The sequence below is a fragment of the Corythoichthys intestinalis genome, chromosome 12 (genome assembly GCF_030265065.1).
Source record: "Corythoichthys intestinalis isolate RoL2023-P3 chromosome 12, ASM3026506v1, whole genome shotgun sequence".
Taxonomy (NCBI): Eukaryota; Metazoa; Chordata; class Actinopteri; order Syngnathiformes; family Syngnathidae; genus Corythoichthys; species Corythoichthys intestinalis.
In genome coordinates, this window is record NC_080406.1 from 30,141,537 (window position 1) to 30,168,540 (window position 27,004).

The following is a 27,004-nucleotide window of genomic DNA, read 5'->3' on the forward strand; positions in this document are numbered from 1 at the left end:
ATTGTCACAAGGCTATTTGGTGCTTCCATTTTTTTTTAAAAACAGTCTATATTAATATATAAAATATCAACATATTTATACAAACCTGATACAGTAATTGTTCCAATATAAATGGCTGAAAATATGAACATACACTTCACACACACTAAATGATGAATTTTGTTTTCTTGTATTCCTTTACAAAAAAAGTTTTCATTGCATGTGATTGTCAAAAATAATTTAAGTTTATAATTTAATATATATTTATGTGTTCTACATTTTTGGGCATGTAATCACTCAACAAATAAAGCTCAATTGAAAAACATCCCATTGAGACATAACAAACATGATTAATGTAACTTTATTTTTTATTTGATTTTATTTATTTATTTATTTATTTACAAGTTTTGTAAATGCTTTCGCTGTTTGCATACTTCTTCCTTTGGAGTCCATAGTTACCATAGCAACACACAACACGTTGTCAAGCACTCGAATGGACTACAGATTCCCCGATACGCTTTTTAACGAACACAAATGGAATAAATTCTTGTTGTCGGAAAATGGTCAAAATTTAAGCAGGTAAGCGTTTTTTCTCACATTAAATCGTTTAAATTGTTAGTTAATTGGAAGCACGACGATATGGTACTTTCAATGAATAAACTTAATTTAATGTAAGACAACGTCTATGTGTAGGATGTAGACGTAATTTAAAATAAGTGTTTGGTGCGTTAAAATAAGCCATAATCAAGAATGCTAACAAACTAGTTAGCTCGCTAGCTGTTTTCACGCTAGACATTTTAATTTAGTGACGATGTCGTGTTTTCCCAGCTTTGTGCTTAGCTCGTTTGAAACTGCAATATGTTATAATATTAAACGTGAATTATTTTTGTGACTGACCTGTGATTTTTACTATTGTTGTAAATCAACTTTTTAAACCTGTCAATGTATGGTTTATTTGTTCTGTACGTTTTTTCGGACTTTTTAGTATTTTGAGTTGCATTATCACATCACAATTATGTTAGAATATCACATTTGAGTTAACCTTTTGTGAAAATATGACCTTTATATAACACACTTGATCTTCCTTGTCTTCAGCCATGTTAGCTGAGTCTGAGGGTTCAAAGCCATTTGGATCAGAAGCACTCTGGAAGTCTTCTCTCATTGAAAATCATGTTAAAGTAAGCACATTTGGGATTTTAACTTTTTGTGTGTGTCAATCATGCATTCATCTACCGGGCTAGTCCTCATTCGGGTCACATGTAAACAAGTGGGAGTTTATCCTGGCTGACTTTGGGCAAGATGAGGGGATACACCCAGGAGTAGTTGCTGGAAAATCGCAGAGGGACATTCACTGCTGGCCAAAAGTATTGGCACCCCTGCAATTCTGTCAGATAATGCTCAATTTCTCCCAGAAAATGATTGCAATTACAAATGCTTTGGCAGTAATATAATCATATAATATATATCAATATTTATTTTGTTTCCAATGAAAAAACACAAATGAGAATGAAAAAAAAATTAAATCATCATCATTTTTACACAAAACTCCAAAAATGGGCTGGACAAAAGTATTGGCACCCTCAGCCTATTACTTGGTAGCACAACCTTTAGACAAAATAACTGCTAACAACCGCTTCCGGTATCCATCATTGAGTTTCTTACAATGCTCTGCTGGAATTTTAGACCATTCATCTTTGGCCAACTGCTCCAGGTCCCTCAGATTTGAAGGGTGCCTTCTCCAAACTGCCATTTTCAGATCTCTCCACAGGTGTTCTATGGGATTCATTCCTGGCCACATTGGAAGTCTCTAGTGCTTTCTCTCAAACCATTTTCTAGTGCTTTATGAAGTGTGTTTTTGGTCACTGCACTGCTGGAAGACCCATGACCTCTGAGGGAGCCCAGCTTTCTCACACTGGGCCCTACATTATGCTGCAAAATTTGTTGGTAGTCTTCAGACTTCATAATGCCATGCACACGGTCAAGCAGTCCAGTGCCAGGGGCAGCAAAGCAACCCCAAAACATCAGGGAACCTCCGCCTTGTTTGACTGCGGGGACCGTGTTCTTTTCTTTTAAGGCTTCGTTTTTTTTTTTTTCCTGTAAACTCTTATGTTGATGCCTTTTCCTGAAAAGCTCTACTTTGTCTCAATTGAACAGAGAACATTCTTCCAAAACGTTTTTGGCTTTGTCAGGTAAGTTTTGGCAAAATCCAGCCTGGCTTTTTTATGTCTCTGGGTCAGAAGAGTGGTCTTCCTGGGTATCCTACCATAAAGTCCGTTTTCATCCAGATGCCAACGGATAGTACGGGTTGACACTGTTGTACCCTCAGACTGCAGGACAGCTTGTTTGGATGTTGGTCGAGGTTCTTTATCCACCAATCTTTTGTTGAAATCTCATCAATTTTTCTTTTCTGTCCACATCTGTGGAGGTTAGCCACAGTGCCTTGGGCTTTACACTTATTGATGACACTGCGCACGGTAAACACTGGAACATTCAGGTCTTTGGAGATGAACTTGTAGCCTTAAGATTGCCTATGCTTCCTCACAATTTTGCTCCTCAAGTCCTCAGAAAGTTCTTTGGTGTTCTTTCTTTTCTCCATGCTCAATGTGGTACACACAAGGACACAGGACAGAGGTTGAGTATTCTTTAATCCATTTTAACTGGCTGCAAGTATGATTTTGTTATTGCCACCAGCTGTCATGTGCCACTGGTAAGAAACAGTTGCTGTTAATTACACAAATTAGAGAAGCCTCACATGATTTTTCAAAGGTGCCAATACTTGTGCCAAGCCCATTTTTTGTGTTTTGTGTAAAATGATAATGATTTTTTTTTTCTCCCATTCTCTTTTGTGTTTTTTCATTGCAAGTAAAACAAATGAAGATATTACTACCGAAGCATTTGTAATTGCAATCATTTTCTGGGAGAAATTGAGCATTATCTGACAGAATTGCAGGGGTGCCAATACTTTTGGCCAGCAGTGTATAAGACAAACAACCTCAAAGAAGCGGAACTGCATGTTTTAGGATACTGCAAACAAGCGAACATGCATCATGCACAAGAAACATTCCACAATTTTATATTGACAATTAGGTGCCATTTTCATAAAGTAAAATCGGTCAGTTATTTGACTTTGAAAAGGAAATTCTGTGGTATGACTAATTTGTTTGTGTAGTTTTTCTGTCTCAAGAATGTCACGAATTATCTTTTTTATTCTTCCTCTACATTACCTCCTCTTAAGCAGCGTGCAGTAACCCACCTAAAGCACCAGCGGAGTGCACCCGGTCCAAAAATCTGCTTCCTGGGATTGGAAACGAAGCCTGAGCTGCTTTGGGAGGATTGGGATGAAGACAGGGAATTCACCAAGTCTCTAACATTAAAGAATGTAGGCCTCAAGCTCCAGAAACTTCATATAAGGTCAGTTGTGGTCAATTAAAGTCAACAAACAAGTTTAAAAATGTATTCTTCTTTTGCTCCCTCTCAGACCTCCACTGACCAAATTCTTCAGCGTCTCCACTTACCGCAACGTCGCTGTGAGCCCAGGGACGACCTTGTCCATCCCAGTCACCTTTCGACCTGTAGGGAAGGTAATGGTTCAAGACTATCTTTCACACACATTAGAGTTGGCTGTGGTTCCAGTGTACCGTACTATGTTGTGTGTTGGACAGTGCAACTACGAGGACAGCATTGAGTTGCAGGGTAAAGACAGCAGCTTTCAAGTATTCCTTAGGGCTGTCGTTCCCTCTCCGGCTCTAGAAGTGCCAGAAACTGTGCTCCTTCCAATCTGTGCGGTAGATCAGTCTACTTCTGCGATTTTTCAACTGAAGAATCTCAGGTAAAGAGGTGTGGAAGAGAAACTTCACTGTCTACGTTTTGAAAAACATTTTTAAAATGGACTTAATTGTGCTACTTTTTTCTTCTTTTTTTATACACTGACTTAAAAATTATTATACTGGACTTTTGACTTTTCGGTACAATGTGTCTCTCTCTTAGCAAACTCCACACTTACTTTGAATGGGAGTGTCCTGAACCTTTTCAAGTGAGTCCAGAGGAAGGTGTGCTAAAGCCCAGCCAGGAGATTCAGCTCATGTTCCTGTTCCATCCTAAGCATGCGCTGTGGTACAACAAACACGCCTTTTGTCATTTTGGAGAGGAAGGAGAGAAAATTGACTGTTGCGCTACAGTGCTTCTTCAGGGAGTGGGTACTGTAACTCTTTTTAAAACACAGACAAGTACTAAGTATCAACCAGTAAAATCATTCTCTTCTTATTTGCTTTTCCTTAAAGCCAAGTACCCTTGTCTTCAATTGAGAAACCCATATTCTAAAGCCGAGTTACAAGACGACGGTCCTGTGCTGAACTTTGGTTCTGTCGCAGTTGGACAAAGTTTAGAAAAATGTTTTGAGATCTATAATCCCTCTCATGTAAGTAATCCTGCATTCACATCACTGGAACTAGCACAAATTTGGATTTAATGGTTATTTCTGATTTGTATCAATATCTATCCTGGGTGCACAGGTGTTATCCGTTTACTCATTTTTCCATTGTTTCACAAACTGAACTCCCAAAAATTTAGACACGACATAAATTGTTTTGTCACAATGGCGTACTGCAAGCAACACGTCACTTTTGCTCATTAATATTCATGACGTTAGCAATTGTTGCAAGGTGCCATATTCACTGGTAGAGATGTGGAAGAACATAAAAATGTTAATCAAAATGGCTTACCTCTTCGTCCTCTGTAGGACCATAGCCTTCAACAAAATGTTTACTGCATTCAAAAGTGAATGGCTTCACCTTCCTGGCATTAAACTTCACATTTTTTCCTCCGAGTTTTTGGCTTCGGGAAACGCATGAAGAAAGCATCCTTTATATGTAGTAATGTCTAGAATCGTTTCTACAAGTTCCATAGCAGCAGTGTTTTCTCGGCATGTCCTTTTTTGAAAGATTACTGGCAGAAAAAAGGAGTAATAACACGAGTTGTATGCGGGGACGTGTCTATGTTGACCCACTTCCGGGTTAGATGGCGACGTCCCGGTTTAAAAATAGCATTCGTACGGTACGTTATTTGCATAGTGTCCCCATTTTTATGGGAATCCCGTTTGTTAATAAGCGTACTTTAGCGTTGATCCATTGGCTGGCATTGACAGTTATTTCACTTTTGAATGAGTGACAACTCTAGTGACTATTTACATTATATTTAGTGGTAAATGCCAGTGGTGTCAAATAACACCTCCAAAAATACAACCAACACCATGACTATCATTAAGAGAGCGTAGCGACTCATCAAAAATGTTCAGAAAGGAAGACATTTTGCTTTACATTATTGTAAACAAGTTTGAAAAGTGCAGTTGAAATTTAGATAAAGAACAATTACTTAATTTTGATTAAATTGGAAAATAAATATCTTTTACTAAATAGCTAAATTTAAGTTGTATACAAATGAATGTAGGAAAAGAAAACTAAAAAATAAAAGCAATATTTTCACTTGTCCGGATTGTCTTCAAGGTCGCTGCGTCTTTCTCCCTTGCCCGACTCCCTGGAGGTGTGCCCTTGTTGGGGTCTGACTTTGTCTGTGATGTCAGCAGCGGTAAAGTCGCCTCAGGCACTAGCATTTCAGCGAAAGTCAGCTTTGCCCCTACTATTGCTGATTCCGTCTCTGTTGAGTATTTGACTTTAGAATGCAGAGGGGCCCTCAACAAAACAGTGCTTAAGCTCATTGGAAACTGTGCAGGTATGACACGCATGTGCAATTAAATAAGAATTTGTGCTGGTTAATTTTACTTTGAAAATATTTTACTAGGTCCCAAGCTGTCTTTTTCTTCATCGGTGGTTGACTTTGGCTGTGTTGAAGTGGGAGCCACAGTGTCGCAGACTATCTTTATGGTCAGTTCTTCATCCATTCGTGCCACCTATCAATGGGACCTTGACTGTGCTGGACACAGTGTGTTCAGCATCCAACCACATTGTGGCACTATACCCCCAAAGGGCTGTGTAACGTTGACAATCATCTACCACCCCACTGTACCTATTGCCCATTACAGAAGTGTGCCTTGTTTGATACTGCACGGGGTAAGGAACTAGTGTGCAGTATTGACTTGACTATAATAGAGTGCAGCAAAGCTGCTACTTGAACCCAAAGCCATCTTTTTTTTTCCTTTCATAGGAGCCTTTGTTCCTCAACCTAATTGGAACCTGTCACTCAGATCTCCACAAACCAGCTGTACTCAGACCAGAACATTTGGAGGACGCCGAAGAGGATCAGTCAGATATCTTTAGCGTTCTGCTACCAAACTACAGCACACAATTAGATCCACAAGCATTCTGCGTATCTGTGAATGAGGTAAATGTTTTAGTGCCTGGTTACCAACCATTTAAATTGTAATTTTTTAATATAGTGTATAAATTGCTTTGCTCAGGCATTATTTATGCTGTTATTTTGTAGAAGGCAAGTAGGCAAGAAAGCTCGAGTTTGCGGTCAATGACTTCCAGGGAAGACATTGAACAAACTGTCTCAGCGGAGATGGATACACCCAGTTCGTCTACCCCATGCACACGTGTGTCGGTGACACCAAGTGAGCTGCTGTTTATTCACATCAAATCATCCTTCTCATCCTTGTCCACTCCATGTCCACCATCCCAGGGTGTGGCCATCACCAATCACTCTCCTGTCAAAGTCACGTAAAGTTCCCCATCTCTCTGAATACAGAATTGACTTGAACTGAACTTTTTTTGTTTTTTTTTTAGTAAAAATATCATTTTATTTTTTTCTGCTCCAGCCTGGTGTGGACCAATTCGTCACACTCTCCATTTTCCATCTCTCCTTCAACACGTGACCTGTCACCACTGAAGTCCACCTCATTCAGAGTGACATACAAACCAAAGGAACTAAATACACTGCATGCAGCTCAGCTTGAGTGCATGGCTATTAAAGAAGTAAATCATTTTTTGCTTGTCTCATATACTGTAACTATGTTTCAAGAATGTTACATTTTGTTTATAGGTAAACTCCGTGATATTAACTCATTCACTAGATGGCACTTAAACATGATCGTTCCCAGTATGTTTTGATGCACTGGTGTCAAACCACATTATTTTGTGTGGCCTGCGAAAGAACGTAATGTGCATTCATGTTTTTCATTGAAATGAAATTTCGATAAAATTTCTGTAGTCCTCAATGAAAGATAGAGGGCTACAGCGATTAAAGAATAATTTTTATTTATTTTTTAAATAAATGAATAAAAACACACTTTCTAAAAATGAACAATAAAAAGGCAATATTTACTGTTTTTTATATTATTTGAAAATAAATTTAATACACCCACCCAACAATTTGGTTGTTTGAAAATGTAAATAAATAAAAAGCAATGAATAAAAGCAAAAATAATTTAAAAATACATATACACGATTCTTCCTTTTTCTAAATGACTAACAAAAACATTTTTTAAAAACTACATTTAAAAAGAGAATGTTTGCAGTTTTTCTCAAATGTAATTTTTATTTTATTTTTATTTTTTTTTAAATTTATTATTATTTTTTTTTAAACCTGTCCTGTTTCAGCTGTTTGACACAGAGAATGGAAGTCTAAGTGCCCGGATTCTGAACAGTTTTAATGTTTCACATGGAGAGTCTGACATACTCCCATTGTGATCCTTCAAAATACCTTTTTATTATGACAAAGCAGCGAACAGGAAGGGATTATGGGGGGACAGAAGAAAAGAAATACAAGAGAAGAAAGAAAAGAAACACATACACAAACAACAACAAGAAATACATTGAACATCTAAACTAGTTACTAATATGCTGGTGCTATCGTCAGCGAGATGTATTTCCGGTTTACACCATGTGGGGGCCAATTGGCCAGTGAAAGAGGAGAATGGGGGTGGGGGTGTCTATAAGACTATAAGTTAAGTGATTGAAAGGGGTAAATGTAATTTTTAATCGGAAAAATGTAAACAAATTGAAAAAAAAGACCAACAAATTAATGAGACAATATTTACAGTTCACTCGTTGGCTGCCATTGATGAAAATAGAGAAACCAGACTTACTTAAAAATGAACTGTTTTTACATTCCACCACACTGTAACTTGTTCTAAATGACCATTTACAACTCTGCAACTACGGAAACAAGAAATTCATACTGTTCAAACAGCTTTAATTTCATTTCGCAAATGATCATTTGCTACCATTGATGGCAATATAAATCCAGTCCAATTGCACTGAAAGGGCTGGCAACAATTAAACGATCCAAATGGATTGGAAGTTTATCGCTGTCACTGGCACTGAAACATGATCATCCAATGCCAGCAATCCCAGTTAAAATGGAATTGATGTTTATTGCTGTCAAAGGCAGTGATGAGTTCAAATTGAGGACCATTTCGGTTAGGTCAACAGTCTCTAAACGATTCATTGGCTTTCAAATTAGTTGTTGATTCATTTCATCATCAATTCTTTGTTGATTCATCGTGCCAGCCCTTGTTGGTAGATACAATGGCCCTGCTAAGGAAATGATAACCATGACGTGGCCCATGTCAAAGATAAGTTGGACACCCCTGTTCTAATGTATTATATCTGTCTCTCCTTTTCCTCCCTGCGCAGCAAAATGAATCTTATGAAGATGACGAACAGATATGTACACCCTGGTGTGTCATTGTTCGAGTCATTGGCCACTCTTTTGAGAATGGCAAAGACCACTTCTACCCGCATTGCTCTCTTGAGCCAAATACAGTGGTGAGCGTGACACTGAACAATATTATGTACCGTAAGAAAAAAGTTTGGTGTTTTGAGAGTATGCCATTTCACATGTCTAGGTGTTCGCAGGCCTCAGTGTTCGATCCTATCAGACTTTGCTGCTCACCAATACCGGAACGCAACCCCTCACTTTCTGTCGAAACCTAAATGACTGCTTGGACCCGGCCTTGGAAGCATCTGTGTCATTAGTGCCGAGGTGTGGCTTGGTCCTGCCTGGTAAACATCAAATCCTCACTATCATAACAACTCCTAAAGAAGACCTTCCGCAAGAGGGAATTAACCTATGCCTTCATCTCAATTTTGACAAATACACAAAGGTAAACTCAAGAGTAAAAGGAGTCTGTACTTGCTTTTTCATCTTGTTGTACATAAACACTCACCCACAAAGCTTGTGTTATTTGTTTCTTGTGTGCCGTAGGAAATTACTGTTTTTAGCTTATTGGAAAAGAGCTGTGTGTCACTCATGGGCGGCGATACTTTATATTTCCAAGATACTTCTGTAGGTTCACCCACTCAGCAGACCCACCTCATCAGGAACGTCTGCCGCATACCTCTAGGGTTAGTTTCTCTGCAGTGTATTCTGTTTCTCTCTGTATTTCTTTTTAATAATCATGTACTTTGACGCCTTTTGCTCCCGACTCTGGTGTCATAGCTTCAAATGGAACATTCGTTGGTCAGACCAAGAGATTATCTCAGTTGAACCAGAAGATGGCGAAATGCAAGCCAATGAGAGTGCGGTAAGATTTTTTTTTGTTTTGTTAGAACTGTGTTATCATGTGAGATGTACATTGGTTTACTTTGACGTCACAGAAGCAAACATGGACCTTCAAGCCAATGGAAGAGAAAACATACATACTTGAACCTATACTCACCTTCTGGCCAATCCAGGACCGCGATTGTAATAAATCTATTCTAACTCTAAAAATAGTGGGGAAAGGCACAAAAGGCTCTATACAGGTTTGACAATTTGTATAACCATCAGTTTCACAGAACATTGGATTGATGGATAAATCTGCATTTCTTAACCAGGCGCTTAAAGACTTCATAGACATGGGAGACACCCTGGTTGGACATTCTCAGTCAGTTGATGTTCCTCTGGTGAATAACAGTACATGTTCCATCTCCTTCACTGTCTCAGTTGAACAGATACTACAATATGAGCAATTTCATCAGGACCTTCAACCTCCAACAGTTGGTATAGTATAGTTTTCCCCACCTTTACTGAGCAAAATCTCATAAAATGTATCCAATCTACGTATATCAAAATAATGCATCATGTAATCTCAATTTACCACCTCAAAAATTTCTCAACTCACTGAGTGCCATACTAGTAATCAACTTTGAAAAACTAAGGGACCTAAGTGTTTATCAGAAATGTTAACCCCTATAATTTACTGTATTTAGTATTTATTGTTGTATTTCACTGTAACGTAGCATAAGACTGCATCCAAATACTGTAAAAGAAAAAGGTGTACCGTTACGAGCAAGCCACAGCAAACCGACAGCGGAGTGGACCAATCAGCGATGTGCGGACGTGACGTTGGTAAAGCGACAAGAAACTTTATTTGAGTTTATTCAACATGGCTAGCGCGAGACAGACTGTTGTCAATGACTTGTGTCGATGTGTTTTTGGTAATTTAAAACTGATTTTACCGTGGATTGGAACATCTCTGTTGTGGAGATGACTTCCGACGCACATGTGACGTTGCTCGTTTAGAACACGTCACGCAAATAATCGAACCTGATTGCACGGAGGATTTCGTTCGGCTCGAGAGGCCATTAAGGAGCTGGGTCCCAGAATACTCTCACAGTGTTTGAAAAATACAGGGAAAACAATCTCAAAATCCGTGCCAGTCAAAATTAATTTGCCCTGATACAAAAAAAAAAAACAGACACGAGATGGAGAAGAACAACAGCTTGAGTGGCGACTTTTATGAACGGTCAACCCCGAAACCCCTAATATCACTTATGGTACTCGTACGGCACTAAAGGAAATAATACTTAACTAGTAGAAGAGCTTTTAATTTTAATGTCTGACACAAAATGTCGCTGGTATACCAAAAATAACAAAGATACCTTATCGTAGAAATGATATACCGTATTGGCCCGAATTTAAGACGGTGTTTTTTGCATTGAAATAACACTGAAAAAGAGGGGGTCGTCTTATATTCGACACTAGACATTATACCCATTCACGACGCTAGATGGCGCCAGATATCAATGGAGCGATGTTCTGTCATGACAGATCTCAGCTACTCTCCCCATTCACGACGCTAGATGGCGCCAGATATCATTGAAGCGATGTTCTGTCATGACAGATCTCAGCTACTCTATTTAGTTTAACCAGTTTGCATTATTTTATTACAATGTTTTTCCTTACTCAGATTTGTTTCAAGACTACAGTTACAGTTAGCCTTCACTTTGATGGTTAATGCAGTTATTGCAATTTTGTTGTTTTATCACAATAGATTGGTTTATTTACATTTCAAAAACCAGAAGCCATTCATTTACGAATGTGATTGCACTTTAGTTTACATATTTAAAGGTTCAGATATTAAAGTTTGAATGAGCCAAAATAAAATCATTTTTCTGTCAAATATATTGTTATAATCATTTGTTTCGGATGTACTGTAATTATTTTCTGTATAAAAATTAATTTGGTGTTCAAAAAGTCTTTTTTCAAACTTGAGTCTTGAAAACTTGGGCCAATATGGTAATTCCTGGACAAATTTATTAAAGCTATGATGATTACGAAAACCCACCTTAGTACCAGTGCAGTAAAACCTATACAGTATGTTTGTCGTCGTGTTGTGAGTGCGTAGAGTAGAACTGAGAAAGAAACTAACTGTCAGATTTGACTAGCCCTACAACTTGATTGCGAGGGCGGAACCGTGGCGGCCCGCTCAACATTCACGCTCCGAGCTTCATTCAAACCAGATCGACAATCCCAGTACAAGTGGACCATCAGCTACCAGACATTGAGTTTTATTGGTGAATACAAAAAATACACGCCTCATTGAAGCAATCGTCTTCAGGTCATTTACTCTCATTATCTGTCCCAGGCGAACTGTTGTCTCCTCTCCAATCACTGTGTGAAGTACACGGCAAGGGTGTGTTCCCCACAATGCAGGTGACCGACGTGAGCAGTGGTGGTGGCGCGGCTTGGCTCAGCAAGACGTATGTATGGGAGCTCCTCTCAGTGGACAGCCTCAATGCACAGCTACTTTCCATACCTGCCCCTGTGGAGCACACTTACAGAAGCCCAAGTCAGCATAGGTAAAGCACAGGCTATATTAAGGCTACGTCTTCACTAGGACAGATAATTATCTCCAGGGTATTTTGCCGACAATTTTTATACCTGTTCACACTTACGTTTAAGGTGCGTTTGACCCCCCCCCCCCCCCCCCCCCCCCCGCTTATTAAAGGTATGTCTGCATTTGCGCAAACTACGCATGCATAGAAAGGAGCAGCCTTATATGTTACGCCATCGCCCTTGCGGTTTAACTCTGAACCAGAAACTCTACTAGCATGGGGGAAATTTCGAAATTACTATACCTTCTAGACTGTCATTATTTTGTGATCACTGTTTTTTCGTGAACGCAGTTAAACTCATCAGCCAGGAGTGAGAGTGAAGGGAGAGCACGCTGGGCTTTCACGAGCAGTCGCCGAGTTATGATTGAAATAAATCTTTAGAAAACAACGAAAGCCTGACATCATTACTTGGGATGTTATAATCGATGCTCAGGTGTGCTTTCACCACTTGGAAAATAAAAAATAGAAGCATATGGTGTGGCGCTGCATATATTTCCTGGAAGCTGCAACCAGGAGTGCTTGTGCATAACAGTGGCGATCCTGGAAGTGGCGACAGTTTTGACTGGCAGAAATGTCATGGAAAAAAACTGATCGCGCGCCTCTTTGACTGGGAGTACCACACGATCCTGAAAGTGGCAACAGTTTTGACTGGCAGAAATGTCATGGAAAAAACTGATCGCGCGCCTCTTTGACTGGGGATACTACGCAGGTCACTTTTCGAGGTTTAATTTCCCTCTACGCATTTTTATATACATATGTTCGATCAGTATTGAGTTGGCAGGGGCCAGGCCTGGAGCGCGAGAGACAAGCTCTGTAAAAAAAAAAAAAAACTCATCTCCTCGTCATCAACGATGGGAGGACCGCAAATGGGCACTGAATTGAAGCATATTGTTGAGACGTAGTTTGAAGGTTCAAGACAAATGTGTGGAAAAGAAAACAGGAGGGGGAATGCCACGTCGTGATCGTCCGCCTCCATTGTTTACGATGCCGTCATGCCGCACTAAAAATGGCGACGGCATGACGTCACTTTCTTACTATCCAATTGTTGTACGGAGACAGCAGTCCATATTAGGCAGCGGGTAATATTACCCGCCTAAATTATCCGTCTAACAACTAATCCAGATAATAGGCATACTAGTGTAGCCGACATGCCGTATAGTCCAACTACATACAATGCAGGTTTAAGGCCATTATCTGTCCTAGTGTAGGCGTAGCCTCAGAAAAAGCAACTTGTATTTTGATGGATGATTCATAAAGTTTGAATGTTATAACAATATGAATTGGATTTGCCGGTAAATGTGTTCTTATTTCTGTCTCTAGTATGCGCACGTACCCAACAACCTTAATCAAAGCCATGCTGGATTTTAACTTCAGTGCATCTCCCCTGAATTCAGAAACTTCTACTTTTACACTAGTGTTTTACAACCCTGGTAGCATCCCTGTTGAGTGGTGAGTTGAAAAGCCGAAGTCAAGATCTGTACGACCTGCAAAATAAAATAAAAATGTACTAAATGTGTAAACCATCATTTGTCTGTGTGTGAGTGTTTTTGTTTTTTTAATCACATTTTTCGATTTTTGATTAGCTTCTTCTTTAAATTTAGGACAATCTTGTTTCCAGACGACCAGCAGGTGGACTTCAAGCAATGGAGCCAGGGTGAAGAGATATGTCACAATGAGCTCGAGCAGATGCAGGCATACCATAATTATTCTTCACACCATACAGTGTAGAATATTTATTTGCATTACTAAATTGAAAATTACATTCCTGATAGGTGGTGGACCTTTTCAGTGTTTCTCCCCTGTCAGGAACTTTGCTTTCTGGCCAGCAGAAGTCAGTACAGATCAGCTACAGGTCAGGCAGTAATTTTCAAAATGCCTTTTCGTGTTAGCCAGAATGTCATGTATGCTACTTGTTAATAAAATGCTGCGTCTTTTACAGCCATGTTGTTGCTGGGACACATAAGTTGCCAATCATATTGAAAATCTCACATGGCAGAGAGATTTTGGTAAATTTCATCTCGATAACATTTACAGTAAGTAATAAACTAACGCAGATTGTCAATTTATTGTCCACCAGCTGCACTTCCATGGGGTGACAGTGGAACCACAGACACCACATCTGTATTTTTTATCCAAGCATCATGTTTTCACTCCTATAATGATAGGGGGTTTAACTCCTCCAGTGCAGGTTGGTCTTTAACTCATTCACTGCCATTGACTGCGATAGATGTTCAATCCATTTTTATTGCGAGGTCTGGCCGCGATCATTTGCAATTTCGAGTTAAATAGTTTTTCACTATGGTCTTCATAAATACAAAGTTCATTGCTTGCACCACCGCTCTACACATTTCTGCCGTTTTGGTCTCTGTTGCTTCTACAGACGTACGACCTTTACAATGGCGGTGATGTTCCTGTCCATTACGAAGTAGACGCAGAAGTGCTGTCGCAGCTACAAGAGCACAATTTCAATCAGCCGCTTTTGTGTTGCCTCAACCCGGTTGGAGTCGTCCTCCCTGGGATGATGGCAAAGCTGGAATTTATTTTCTCTCCACTGGAGGCCAAAATGCACTATGTATACACAAAGTCCTAATATAGTACTTTTTAATACTGTACTCCTACACTGTTGGCTGTTCTTTAGTTATAAGCAAAGGGGATTCATTTTTTTTACCAGATGGACGTTCCTATTCACATCCGACATGGCGATACAACAGTGGTGAGGTTTGACGCCTGCGGCTTTGGTACTCAAACGGATGTGTTCCAAATCAATCATGCCGAACCTCTACCCCGCGTACGGAGGATACCCCTTCCCCAGCAGGTGAGAGTAGGGAAACTGCAATAAAGCATTGGGCATACTTGTTTTAGTGTGTTCATGTAGCTTGTGTACAGTGCATCACAAAAGTGAGTACACCCCTCGCATTTCTGCAGATGTTTTAAGTATATAAGGTACACACGAAAGCCCGCAAACAGTTTGCTGAAGACATGTCAACAAAGCACATGGATTACTGGAACCATGTCCTATAGTCTGATGAGACGGGCGGGCTTTCTTGTGTACCGTCTTCAGAAGAGGCTTCCTCCTTCCTCCAATTTGATGTAGAGTGCGGCGCATGGTCTGAGCACTAACAGGCTGACCCTCCACCTCTTCAATCTCTGCAGCAATGCTGACAGCACTCCTGTAACGAGCCACATGACATTTTGGAGGGAAAATGACAAGCAGTACTCAATTTGGACATTAAGGGATGTACTTTTTTTTTCAAAGGGGTGTACTCACTTTTGTTTCCAGTGGATAGATAGATATTAGATATATTAGATATTATTGGCTATATTTTTATTTTGAGGGGAAAATAAATTAACTCTATTATATAAGCTGCAAACAGATTACTTTTCATTGTGTCAAAGTGTCATTTTGTCAGTGTTGTCCCATGAAAAGATATACTTAAATATCTGCAGAAATGCGAGGGGTGTACTCACATTTGTGATACGCTGTATACACTAGTCACTGCTGAAAGGGGAAACACATACAGTATGTCCAAAAATATGTTGTTTTTTTTTCTCTAATTTTCAAATTGAAAGTTATTAGTGGACTATTTCAGACCAAATTAAAACCCTTTAAAGCCCAAATCATTGACGAAAAATTCCAATTCTTTAAACTGAGAGCATTTATTGATCCCTCGGAACAAACAAAAAATAAATTATTTTAAATTTTTACTAACTGTCCTCCTACTTACTGTGTGTCCTTATTTTCAAGGTGTAAATGGTGTGCCATTGTCACTTTATAATCTAAGTAAAAACAGTTCATTTTTAAAGCAACTCTGGTTCATCCGTCTCTATCAATAGCAGACAGGGAGTTAATTTTATATTGACTATTTTTGGAATGAATGAATAACCTTAACCCTGTAAAGACCTGGCGACATGACAATAAATGTGATGTCCACATACTGGACTGTCTCAGGAAATTAGAATACACAATATTCTAATTTTTTGAGACAGTCCTGTGTATATATACAGGACTGTCTCAGGAAATTAGAATACACAATATTCTAATTTTGTGTATATATACAGGACTGTCTCAGGAAATTAGAATACACAATATTCTAATTTTTTGAGACAGTCCTGTGTATATATACAGGACTGTCTCAAAAAATTAGAATATTGTGTATTCTAATTTTCTGAGACAGTCCAGTATGTGGACGCCAAATCTCTATTTTTAATCAGTATTTATAATGTGTATATATAAAATTTTAATAAAAACAAAATTAGACACAATAAAATGAATCAAATATATAGTCTGGTTATGGTCCCCAATAACACTCTAAAAAACTCTAGCTGTTCAACCTTTTCAATTTGAACCCTTGAAGAACATTAATGAGCATGACAACACTGTTGGTATTTCACGAAATTAGCAGCAAAAGCAAAATGAACAGGAAAGATGGGATGAGACGAGACAAGTGTAGGAAAAAAAAAACTGCTTTCTGCCAAAATGTGCTACAGCGGCGAATCGTCTACAAGAAGCGAATTTGACACCAAAAGTATTATCGCGCGCTTTCAGCTTGTTTTGTTTGGATGCACACAGACAGCACATACTAAAGATGCCTTAAGAAAATACTTAATAAACGTAATAATATCAAATAAGGGTGGTTTAAATATGCCACGTGACTAATGTGGTCAACAGATCAATAATCTGCTTTAAAGCTACCACAAGAAAACACAGTCCTTGTATAAGAGGGAAACACATCCAAACTGAAGTTTAAGGCAATGAAAAGGTAATGAAAGACTCAATAAAAACACAAATACTTAAGTACTCACCGCTTTTAACTGATCAGCGCATGTGTTGGATGTCTCGCCGCGTAGAAGGAATTACAGTAACCCCTTAGTATTCGTTGAGTGACAGTGAGAATCAACGTCATCACCCCGAGCGTCCATTGCAGGTATAAAAATATGGCACCCTCCGTAGGTCAAAACATGTACTAAATATTATAGATTTTAAAATCAATGGCAATATTTTATGTGTTTCTAATAACATATTTTAGTAAAAGACAACAGTTGTGGCTTATTAGATCCTACAAGACTTTAAGTCCGAGGTTCCCTTTAAAGAATGGCATGAGGAACATTCTAATGAAGTTGAGCATCTTGTATGGCCGGCACAATCCCCAGACCTCAACATTATTGAGCAATTATGGTCAGTTTTAGAGATTCAATTAAGACGTCGATTTCCAACTCCATCGTCTCTAAAAGAGAGGGTATTCTAAATGAAGAATGGCCTAAAATTCATTTGGAAACAATTAACAAGTTGTATGAATCAATACCTCGGAGAATTGCGGTTGTAATTGCAGCAATGCGGACCTACACCATATTAAAATAGTTTTTATTGATTTTTCTTAAGGTGTTTCTATTATTTCTTCCAACGCCTGTATATACTATATATGTACTGTATACGGATATATCTTTTTAATTTGTTAGTATTTACCTCATTGCCTGTCATTGACTACTATAGACATCCAATTCTTTAAACTGACTATGAATGCTCATGTTTCAGTCTCAATGACGTTGCCAGTCGTCCAATCTATTTTGACTGGGATTGACTCCCCCAGTCAAAATTGACTGGACATCGAGCACCATCAACGGCAGCCAATGAGTTCAATGAGTACCTTATAAAGTGTAATGTGTTTTTGTGTGTACAGTTTGCATTTCTGTCTGTGGACAGTATGTCGCTGGGTGAAATCCCTGTGTGCTCCCAATCTTCAAGAATCTTCTTCCTTACTAACATGTCAGCAAAAGAAATCTTCTTCAAGTGGTGCTTGACCCAGGTGAGGAAGAACTGAAGTTGTACCATAGTACAACTACACGCAAAGTGATGATGATATTTGTGAGATATTCATATGGATCCCATGTGTGTAAGGTGATCCGGATCCAGCCTAAACGAGGCCTTGCCCGTCCTGGAGAAAGCATCTCTTGTGTGCTGACTTTCACGCCAACTGACTACCCAGCTATTTATCATCTAGACATCATTTGTCAGGTTTCTTAAGGGCCTACTTCTCCCATGTTTTGAAAAGCAGTAAAAGTACTGGGTAAAGACCCCTGTATTCTGTTGTTTCCAGCTGACTCAGCAAGCCGCACTAGTTCAATATTCAGACGCTCTGCAGCAGTGGGAGCAGGAGCGAGAGCAGCAGCGGAATGAATTCACCATCACTGAGAGAGACCTTGCTGAAAGCCCAAAATTTGTGACTGATAAGGTCTTACCTCATAAGCACTGCATCCTCCAAAAAAAGATGTCACGCTAATAACACTGTGAAAATCTCTATTCTCTTTCAACATAGAAGCCTATCATTCCCCCTCAAACTAAAGGATCATCACTAGGCAAATACAAGGTGACTGATTAAGTCAAGCATTTTTTCCCCATTTAGATGGACATGTAAATAGTGTTTTTTTTTTTTTTTTTAATTATTCCCTCTTTTCCTTTACAGACTCTTCCACCTATTTGTAGCAAGATCGCACGGGCAGAGCAGAGGGCTCAGAATGAGGCTGTAAAATTAGGCAAACGTCCCACACCGCCTCGACCTACGCTGCTACACCTTGAATTGAAGGCGCGCTCCTATCGGTCACAAGAATACCTCCGATACTTCCCTGACAACTTCAATAATCACTATAGGTAACACCTGGAGCCTTTGCCAAACCTGCAAGCTGTGGCTTAGGCATTTTATTTTTATTTTTTTGTTGTAAGTTGAAATTCGTATTACAAGCAAGCATCAGATATGAGAAGTGTTGTTAATGGTGGCGTTAGAGCGTTATTTTTTTCAGTAGTGAGTAATCTAATTATTTAATTTTCCCATCTTTGCAACGCCGTTAGCTTTACTGAGGATCTGAAGGGGCGCCAGTTTTATTTTTGGCAGCCCTTTTAATTTTAGTCTTCGTCTTTTGGATGAAAATACTTATTAGTCGTAGTCATATTTTAGTCGTCTCTCAATGTGTTTTTTTTTTTCGTTGACAAAAACTCAAGACAAATTTCGTCTTTTTTTTTATTCGACTTTTACTAAAAATGTTTTCATCTGTAAAATTTTTTAAAAATTACTACAAAAATAAATCAATACAAGTTTCCAACTATTTAAAACTGGAATTTGACTCGTTTTGTTTTAGTCCCCCAATGTTTTTAGCTTGTTATCACCCCGTCACCATCATCAAAAAAGGGTTCGTTGATGAAATATTTTCGTTATCGTCATCGTTGACCAAAACAACACTGAGGAAAGTGTTACTACAATTCGGTTGAATGAGGTGCAGGTTGTTTGATTTTATCACAGCTGCTTGGGAGATATCACAGCAAGAAAGAGCAGGAAGGAAGGGGGTGGTGACGCCGTTGCTAACTCGATGATGATTGGCTAGGTGGCTCGAAGCGTTAGCATAGCATTCGCGTTCTCATTAGCAGTAGCATTTAGCGCGGGGAGCATCATCTTAAAATCTCGGGCAACTTTTTTTATTAAACATGCAGTTCGTGGCGTCCAGATGGGTACAATTAATTGAAAATAATGTACTGTTGTCCTGCTGAGTGTGCATTATCATCACCAAGTTGGCATTGTCCTTGTAGACGCTACAATGTATGATAATTCCTTTTATTATTATTAGTAAAAATAGTCACTTGCCCTTAACGTTTCTTGAATGGCATACCCATTAACCTTTAATCAAAACAACTAGAGCCAAGATAGGGGAGGCAAGAGATTCAGAGCCTCACCTGCATATTTAAAAATGTATCAATATATACAGCGTATCACAAAGGTGAGTACACACGTCGCATTTCTGCAGATATTTAAGTGTATCTTTTCATGGGACAACACTAACAAAATGACACTTTGACACAATGAAAAGTAGTCGGTGTGCAGCTTATACAGTGCCTTGCAAAAGTATTCGGCCCCCTTGAATCTTGCAACCTTTCGCCACATTTCAGGCTTCAAACATAAAGATATGAAATTTAATTTTTTTGTCAAGAATCAACAACAAATGGGACAAAATCGTGAAGTGGAACAACATTTATTGGATAATTTAAACTTTTTTAACAAATAAAAAACTGAAAAGTGGGGCGTGCAATATTATTCGGCCCCTTTACTTTCAGTGCAGCAAACTCACTACAGAAGTTCAGTGAGGATCTCTGAATGATCCAATGTTGTCCTAAATGACCGATGATGATAAATAGAATCCACCTGTGTGTAATCAAGTCTCCGTATAAATGCACCTGCTCTGTGATAGTCTCAGGGTTCTGTTTAAAGTGCAGAGAGCATTATGAAAACCAAGGAACACACCAGGCAGGTCCGAGATACTGTTGTGGAGAAGTTGAAAGCCGGATTTGGATACAAAAAGATTTCCCAAGCTTTAAACATCTCAAGGAGCACTGTGCAAGCCATCATATTGAAATGGAATGAGCATCAGACCACTGCAAATCTACCAAGACCCGGCCGTCCTTCCAAACTTTCTTCTCAAACAAGGAGAAAACTGATCAGAGATGCAGCCAAGAGGCCCATGATCACTCTGGATGAAGTGCAGAGATATACAGCTGAGGTGGGAGAGTCTGTCCATAGGACAACAATCAGTCGTACACTGCACAAATCTGGCCTTTATGGAAGAGTGGCAAGAAGAAAGCCATTTCTCAAAGATATCCATAAAAAGTCTCGTTTAAAGTTTGCCACAAGCCACCTGGGAGACACACCAAACGTGTGGAAGAAGGTGCTCTGGTCAGATGAAACCAAAATTGAACTTTTTGGCCACAATGCAAAACGATATGTTTGGCGTAAAAGCAACACAGCTCATCACCCTGAACACACCATCCTCACTGTCAAACATGGTGGTGGCAGCATCATGGTTTGGGCCTGCTTTTCTTCAGCAGGGACAGGGAAGATGGTTAAAATTGACGGGAAGATGGATGCAGCCAAATACAGGAACATTCTGGGAGAAAACCTGTTGGTATCTGCACAAGACCTGAGACTGGGACGGAGATTTATCTTTCAACAGGACAATGATCCAAAACATAAAGCCAAATCTACAATGGAATGGTTCAAAAATAAACGTATCCAGGTGTTAGAATGGCCAAGTCAAAGTCCAGACCTGAATCCAATTGAGAATCTGTGGAAAGAGCTGAAGACTGCTGTTCACAAACACTCTCCATCCAACCACACTGAGCTCGAGCTGTTTTGCAAGGAAGAATGGGCAAGAATGTCAGTCTCTCGATGTGCAAAACTGATAGAAACATACCACAAGCGACTTGCAGCTGTAATTGGAGCAAAAGGTGGCGCTACAAAGTATTAACGCAAGGGGGCCGAATAAAATTGCACGCCCCACTTTTCAGTTTTTTATTTGTTAAAAAAGTTTAAATTATCCAATAAATTTTGTTCCGCTTCACGATTGTGTCCCACTTGTTGTTGATTCTTGACAAAAAATTAAAATTTTGTATCTTTATGTTTGAAGCCTGAAATGTGGCGAAAGGTTGCAAGGTTCAAGGGGGCCGAATACTTTTGCAAGGCACTGTATAATAGAGTTATTTATTTTCCCCTCAAAATAACTGAAAATATAGCCATTAGTATCTAAACCCCTGGCAACAGAAGTCAGTACACCCCTTAGAAAATACGTACATCCCTAAATGTCCAAACTGAGTACTGCTTGTCATTTTCCCTCCAAAATGTCATGTGACTCGTTACAGGAGTGCTGTCAGCATTGCTGCACAGATTGAAGAGGTGGGGGGTCAGCCTGTTAGTGTTCAGACCATATGCCGCACTCTACATCAAATTGATGTGCATGGCTGTCACCCCGGGAGGAAGCCTCTTCTGAAGACGGTACACAAGAAAGCCCGGAAACAGTTTGCTGAAGACACGTCAAAAAAAGCACATGGATTACTGGAACCATGTCCTATGGTCTGATGAGACGGGCGGGCTTTCTTGTGTACCGTCTTCAGAAGAGGCTTCCTCCTGGGGTGACAGCCATGCACACCAATTTGATGTAGTGTGCGGCGTATGGTCTGAGCACTAACAGGCTGACCCCACCTCTTCAATCTCTGCAGCAAAGCTGACAGCACTCCTGTAACGAGTCACATGACATTTTGGAGGGAAAATGGCAAGCAGTACTCAATTTGGACTTTTAGGGATGAACGTAGTTTCTAAGGGGTGTACTCACTTTTGCTGCCAGGGGTTTATATATTAATGGCTATATTTTGAGTTATTTTGAGGGAAAAATAAATTAAGTCTATTATATAAGCTGCACACAGAGTACTTTTCATTGTGTCAAAGTGTCATTTTTTCAGTGTTGTCCCATGAAAAGATATACTTAAATATCTGCAGAAATGCGAGGGGTGTACTCACTTTTGTGATACACTGTATATGTATTTTAAGGGTGTGAGATACAAGTCATGGTTCAGTACATACCTTGGTACGGGGGTCACGGTTCACTGCGGGTACAGTACAACAGGAAAAACAAAAAGGCTTTTTTTCCTCACAGCATTTGAAAGTTAAAGTTTGTATACCGTTATGTAACATAGGCGAAATTTATAATCTTTTTTGTGAAAGATGTTATAGAATGTATAATGTAATAACATGTAGAACATGAAAAGTAACGTCAGTTACTTTGCTGAGAAACTAATTACTCTTACAATGAGGTAACTGAGTTACTAACTCATTTAATTTTTAGGAGAAGTAATTTGTAACTGTAACTAATTTCTTTTTTAAAAATAAGATTAGCAACACTGGATATGAGTGAAGTGAAAGAAAATGTCAAACATACAAAATAAGAACAGCCTAAGCACTCCACCAGTACTGTTTTATTGCGAATAAGCATTCTATTAATTCTGGAATATCCTGGAATTAATTGTATCTGTGGTTTGTCCTAAAGGTGCTTCCAAACCGTCAAGCCTTTGAGACCTAAAATGTTGTCCGAGACACTTCTTCAAGAGGGCCGACCGTCGCAGACACTCGGCCCTGAGCGAAAGTTCCTTGAGCATGTTATCACCTCTCTGCTCAGGTAACACATTCATTGAGGGACAAGTACGATAAATCCTGGTGATCAGTAACATCCATCCTGTGTGTGTGTTTTTTTTTTATCCTTACAATTCAAAATATATGTGCTTCTCCATTTCATTCTATTTAGGAGCGTACTGGATGATGATGCCTTCACTCAATCTCTGCTTACTATAGCATCCAAACCCCTCTTCTACAAGCCTAAAGTCATCTTCTCGGCTCCGGCACCAGTACCCCAACCTCTAATTCCATTGGTGGAGACAAATCCTGAACTTCACGTTCGCGCTGACAGCGTGGGAATGGCGGGCAGCTCGAGCATGAAGCTGAAAATTCCACCACGGGTTGAACACATACCGGTGGGCGTCTTCAATGACATTTTACTTAACACAATCCAGAATTTGATGGTGGAGGTTGTCAGAGGGGATTGGGACCTCATGGAGCAGTTCAGCATGTCCTCACCAACTATTTCATCTAGGTGAGCACACACAATGTCACAGCTATATTAAGAGAATTGTCATCATTTACAACAGATCCCAGTTTTCACAGTCATCTTTACCTAAATTTAAATGTAAAGAGAATGTCTCTTCCTTTAGATCTAAGAGGCAATCCGTGGCCAAAGTCAAGAAGGAAGACAAAGAGACAATCCAAAGCATACCAACAACAGCTGATTCTGAGGCCTCGCCACCAGCAGAACAGCAAACACAAACAAGTTAAATATAAATTTGACCATAATTGGTCTGAACATGTCTCCTCATGTGATATATAGGCCCTATTGGCCAAAATCCAGCAAGTATCTGCAGAATTGGTTGTTTTGGTACTGGCCATTGCAGTTAGGTTTGCAAATGTAGTTCAATAATGTATTTTATTGAAATCCGTGAAAAAATGTATTACATGAGATGTTGTTCTTTTAAATAGTAATTGTTGTACATATAGTAAATAAACATTTTTCATCATTTTTTAAAAGTGTGCTACCGGTTAAAATGTACTAGTACGTGTGCATGTGTTTACATTTCATGCCATTTGGAGCCAACAATGCTGCCCTTCATTGTGACGTTACTGGTTTGCAATGTTTACATCGGTACTTGCTCATTTATCATTTGATCAAAATCAAGGGGCACAAAAGTAGGCAGTTTTTGCCAAAAACCTATGGTGTCACCAAAATTTGATAAAAACATTACCGTTTATTTCCAATTGTGGCATTCATTTTCAATATGGAAAAAAAGCCCCCAAATCGAGATCAGTGACTCAGAAATGTCCTAATTTCAATGCAAAAAAAAGGGCAAACCCACAATAACTGCAAAAAACACAAAAATTGAGAGAAAATACCAAAATATCACATAAAAACCTCACTAAAGCAACAACAAATTGTGCAAAAAAACAACAACTATGAGTTTAGATTTCGGTGAGCACTCATTGGTTGCTATTTAAATGGCACTCAAATATGAGTTAACAAGGAAGTGACCAGAAAATGATTCAAAAATTATCACAGGAATTGACCGATAATCTTCCGAAAGTGACCCGTGGCTGAGACAGCAAAGCATCCCCATGCAATTTCTTGGGGTATTGTTTAAAATGTCATTTAACACTCATTGGACTTTTCATTATAGAGCCCATAATAATGATACCCAATGTTCCACCAGCAAATCTCAATGTCAGATATACAGTGGGGCAAATAAGTATTAAGTCAACCACCAATTGTGCATTTCTCCTACTTGAAAAGATTAGAGAGGCCTGTAATTGTCAACATGTAAACCTCAACCATGAGAGACAGAATGGGGGAAAAAAACAGACAATCACATTGTTTGATTTTTAAAGAATTTATTTCCAAATTACAGTGGAAAATAAGTATTTGGTCACCAACAAACAAGCAAGATTTCTGGCTGTCAAAGAGGTTTAACTTCGTCTAACGAGGCTCCATTCGCTACCTGTCTTAATGGCACCTGTTTTAACTCATTATCGGTATAAAAGACACCTGTCTACAACCTCAGTCAGTCACACTCCAAACTCTGCTATGGCCAAGACCAAAAGCTGTGGAAGGACACCAGACACAAAATTGTAGACCTGCACCAGGCTGGGAAGACTGAATCTGCAATAGGCAAAACGCTTGGTGTAAAGAAATCAACTATGGGAGCAATTATTAGAAAATGGAAGACATAAGACCACTGATCATCTCCCTCGATCTGGGGCTCCATGCAAGATCTCATCCCGTTGCGTCAAAATGATAACAAGAACGGTGAGCAAAAATCCCAGAACCACACGTGGGGACCGAGTGAATGACCTACAGAGAGCTGGGACCACAGTAACAAATCAGTAACATAATGCGCCGCCAGGGACTCTTATCCTGCACTGCCAGACGTGTCCCCCTGCTGAAGCAAGTACACGTCCAAGCCCGTCTGCAGTTCGCTAGAGAGCATTTGGATGATCCAGAAGAGGACTGGAAGAATGTGTTATGGACAGATGAAACCAAAATAAAACTTGTAGTGGACCGACATACACGCGGACACTGGTGTTTCAACTTAGGTAAAAATTCCATTTAATAAAGTCACAAAACAACAGTTTAACACAAACCTTGGGCCCAACATAAAAGAGGCCAACATAACAAAAAGTCTTCAACCAAAAACCGACCTGACCTCTAGACACATCTGTGTGGCTGTTTAAATCAGGGCGGACTCCACTAACGACCACCTGAAGGAGGTATGACAAATTAACCAAACATTTCCAACTTACTAAACAACAACAGATAGAAAATATACATATATTCAAACAATAATTAACTAATGTGCATTTAAACAAACAGTGTAAACTTTACTCCAAACAATCAAAATTAAATCAACTTAAATAACCCCCTTCAGTATGGTCGGTGCCAGATCTTACACAGCTGTGGTCATTAACTCAAATTGGCAAATTAAATCTAATAGGCATTCAGACATATTAACTAAAGTGTGCACCCATTAGAAAATACATGTCCCAAAAAAATATCACATAAATAATTAACTAAATCTTGAAACACTAAATTGTGGTGGTAGTGGAAGCCACCACAGAACTTTTTGGCAGAAACACAGGTTCTCGTGTTTGGAGGAGAAAGAATACTGAATTGCATCCAAAGAACACCATACCCACTGTGAAGCATGTGGGTGGAAACATCATGCTTTGGGGCTGTTTTTCTGCAAAGGGACCAGGACGACTGATCTGTGTAAAGGAAAGAATGAATGGGGCCATGTATCGCGAGATTTTGAGTGAAAATCTCCTTCTATCAGCAAGAGCATTGAAGATGAGACATGGCTGGGTCTTTCAGCATGACAATGATCCCAAACACACAGCCAGGGCAACAAAGGAGTGGCTTCGTAAGAAGCATTTCAAGGTCCTGGAGTGGCCTAGCCCGTCTCCAGATCTCAACCCCATAGCAAATCTGTGGAGGGAGTTGAAAGTCCGTGTTGCCCAACGACAGCCCCAAAACATCACTGCTCTAGAGGAGATCTGCATGGAGGAATGGGCCAAAATACCAGCAACAGTGTGTGAAAAGCTTGTGAAGAGTTACAGAAAACGTTTGGCCTCCGTTATTGCCAACAAAGGGTACATAACAAAGTATTGAGACGAACTTTCGTATTGCCCAAATATTCATTTTCCACCATGATTTGCAAATAAATTCTTTAAAAATAAAACAATGGGATTTTCTGGTTTTATATTTTTCACATTCTGTCTCTCATGGTTGAGGTTTACCCATGTTGACAATTACAGGCCTCTCTAATATTTTCAAGTGGGAGAACTTGCACAATTAGTGGTTGACTAAATACTTATTTGCCCCACTGTAAAGTAACTGCCAACTGCCAGAGAGATTTTGGCCCGCAAATATGTTAACACCATGACAGTAGTGAAATGTCCACTAAAACCCACATGGTGGCGCTCAATGCAAACAGTATAGTGATTATCATTACTTTTCCCTTCATTCATTCCTGATGACTGCTAGATAAATCAACTTTCCTCCAT

General features: G+C 39.4%; 1 protein-coding gene across 3 annotated transcripts; it reads left to right on the forward strand.

The window, feature by feature from the left end:
* Positions 1 to 426: 426 nt before the first annotated feature.
* cfap65 (cilia and flagella associated protein 65) lies at positions 427 to 23,989 on the forward strand. 3 transcript variants are annotated; one of them, XM_057852838.1, is made up of 36 exons: positions 427 to 558; positions 1,075 to 1,157; positions 3,215 to 3,390; positions 3,458 to 3,560; positions 3,642 to 3,808; positions 3,967 to 4,175; positions 4,260 to 4,396; positions 5,481 to 5,706; positions 5,776 to 5,858; positions 5,961 to 6,044; positions 6,139 to 6,315; positions 6,418 to 6,653; positions 6,752 to 6,908; positions 8,571 to 8,702; positions 8,783 to 9,040; positions 9,142 to 9,281; positions 9,376 to 9,460; positions 9,534 to 9,680; positions 9,753 to 9,918; positions 11,586 to 11,714; positions 11,786 to 11,999; positions 13,356 to 13,484; positions 13,637 to 13,727; positions 13,808 to 13,887; positions 13,975 to 14,041; positions 14,113 to 14,223; positions 14,416 to 14,607; positions 14,707 to 14,850; positions 17,714 to 17,839; positions 17,932 to 18,048; positions 18,131 to 18,265; positions 18,350 to 18,400; positions 18,497 to 18,681; positions 22,893 to 23,021; positions 23,148 to 23,492; positions 23,611 to 23,989. In XM_057852838.1, the coding sequence occupies exons 2-36, from the start codon at positions 1,077 to 1,079 to the stop codon at positions 23,729 to 23,731; spliced, it is 5,130 nt and encodes a 1,709-aa protein (XP_057708821.1). In that variant the 5' UTR covers positions 427 to 558; positions 1,075 to 1,076; the 3' UTR covers positions 23,732 to 23,989. The 3 variants fall into 3 exon arrangements, with proteins under 3 accessions (XP_057708821.1, XP_057708819.1, XP_057708820.1); XM_057852836.1 differs by having other exon boundaries at positions 5,776 to 6,044; XM_057852837.1 differs by having other exon boundaries at positions 3,218 to 3,390; positions 5,776 to 6,044.
* The last annotated feature ends 3,015 nt before the right edge of the window (positions 23,990 to 27,004 follow it).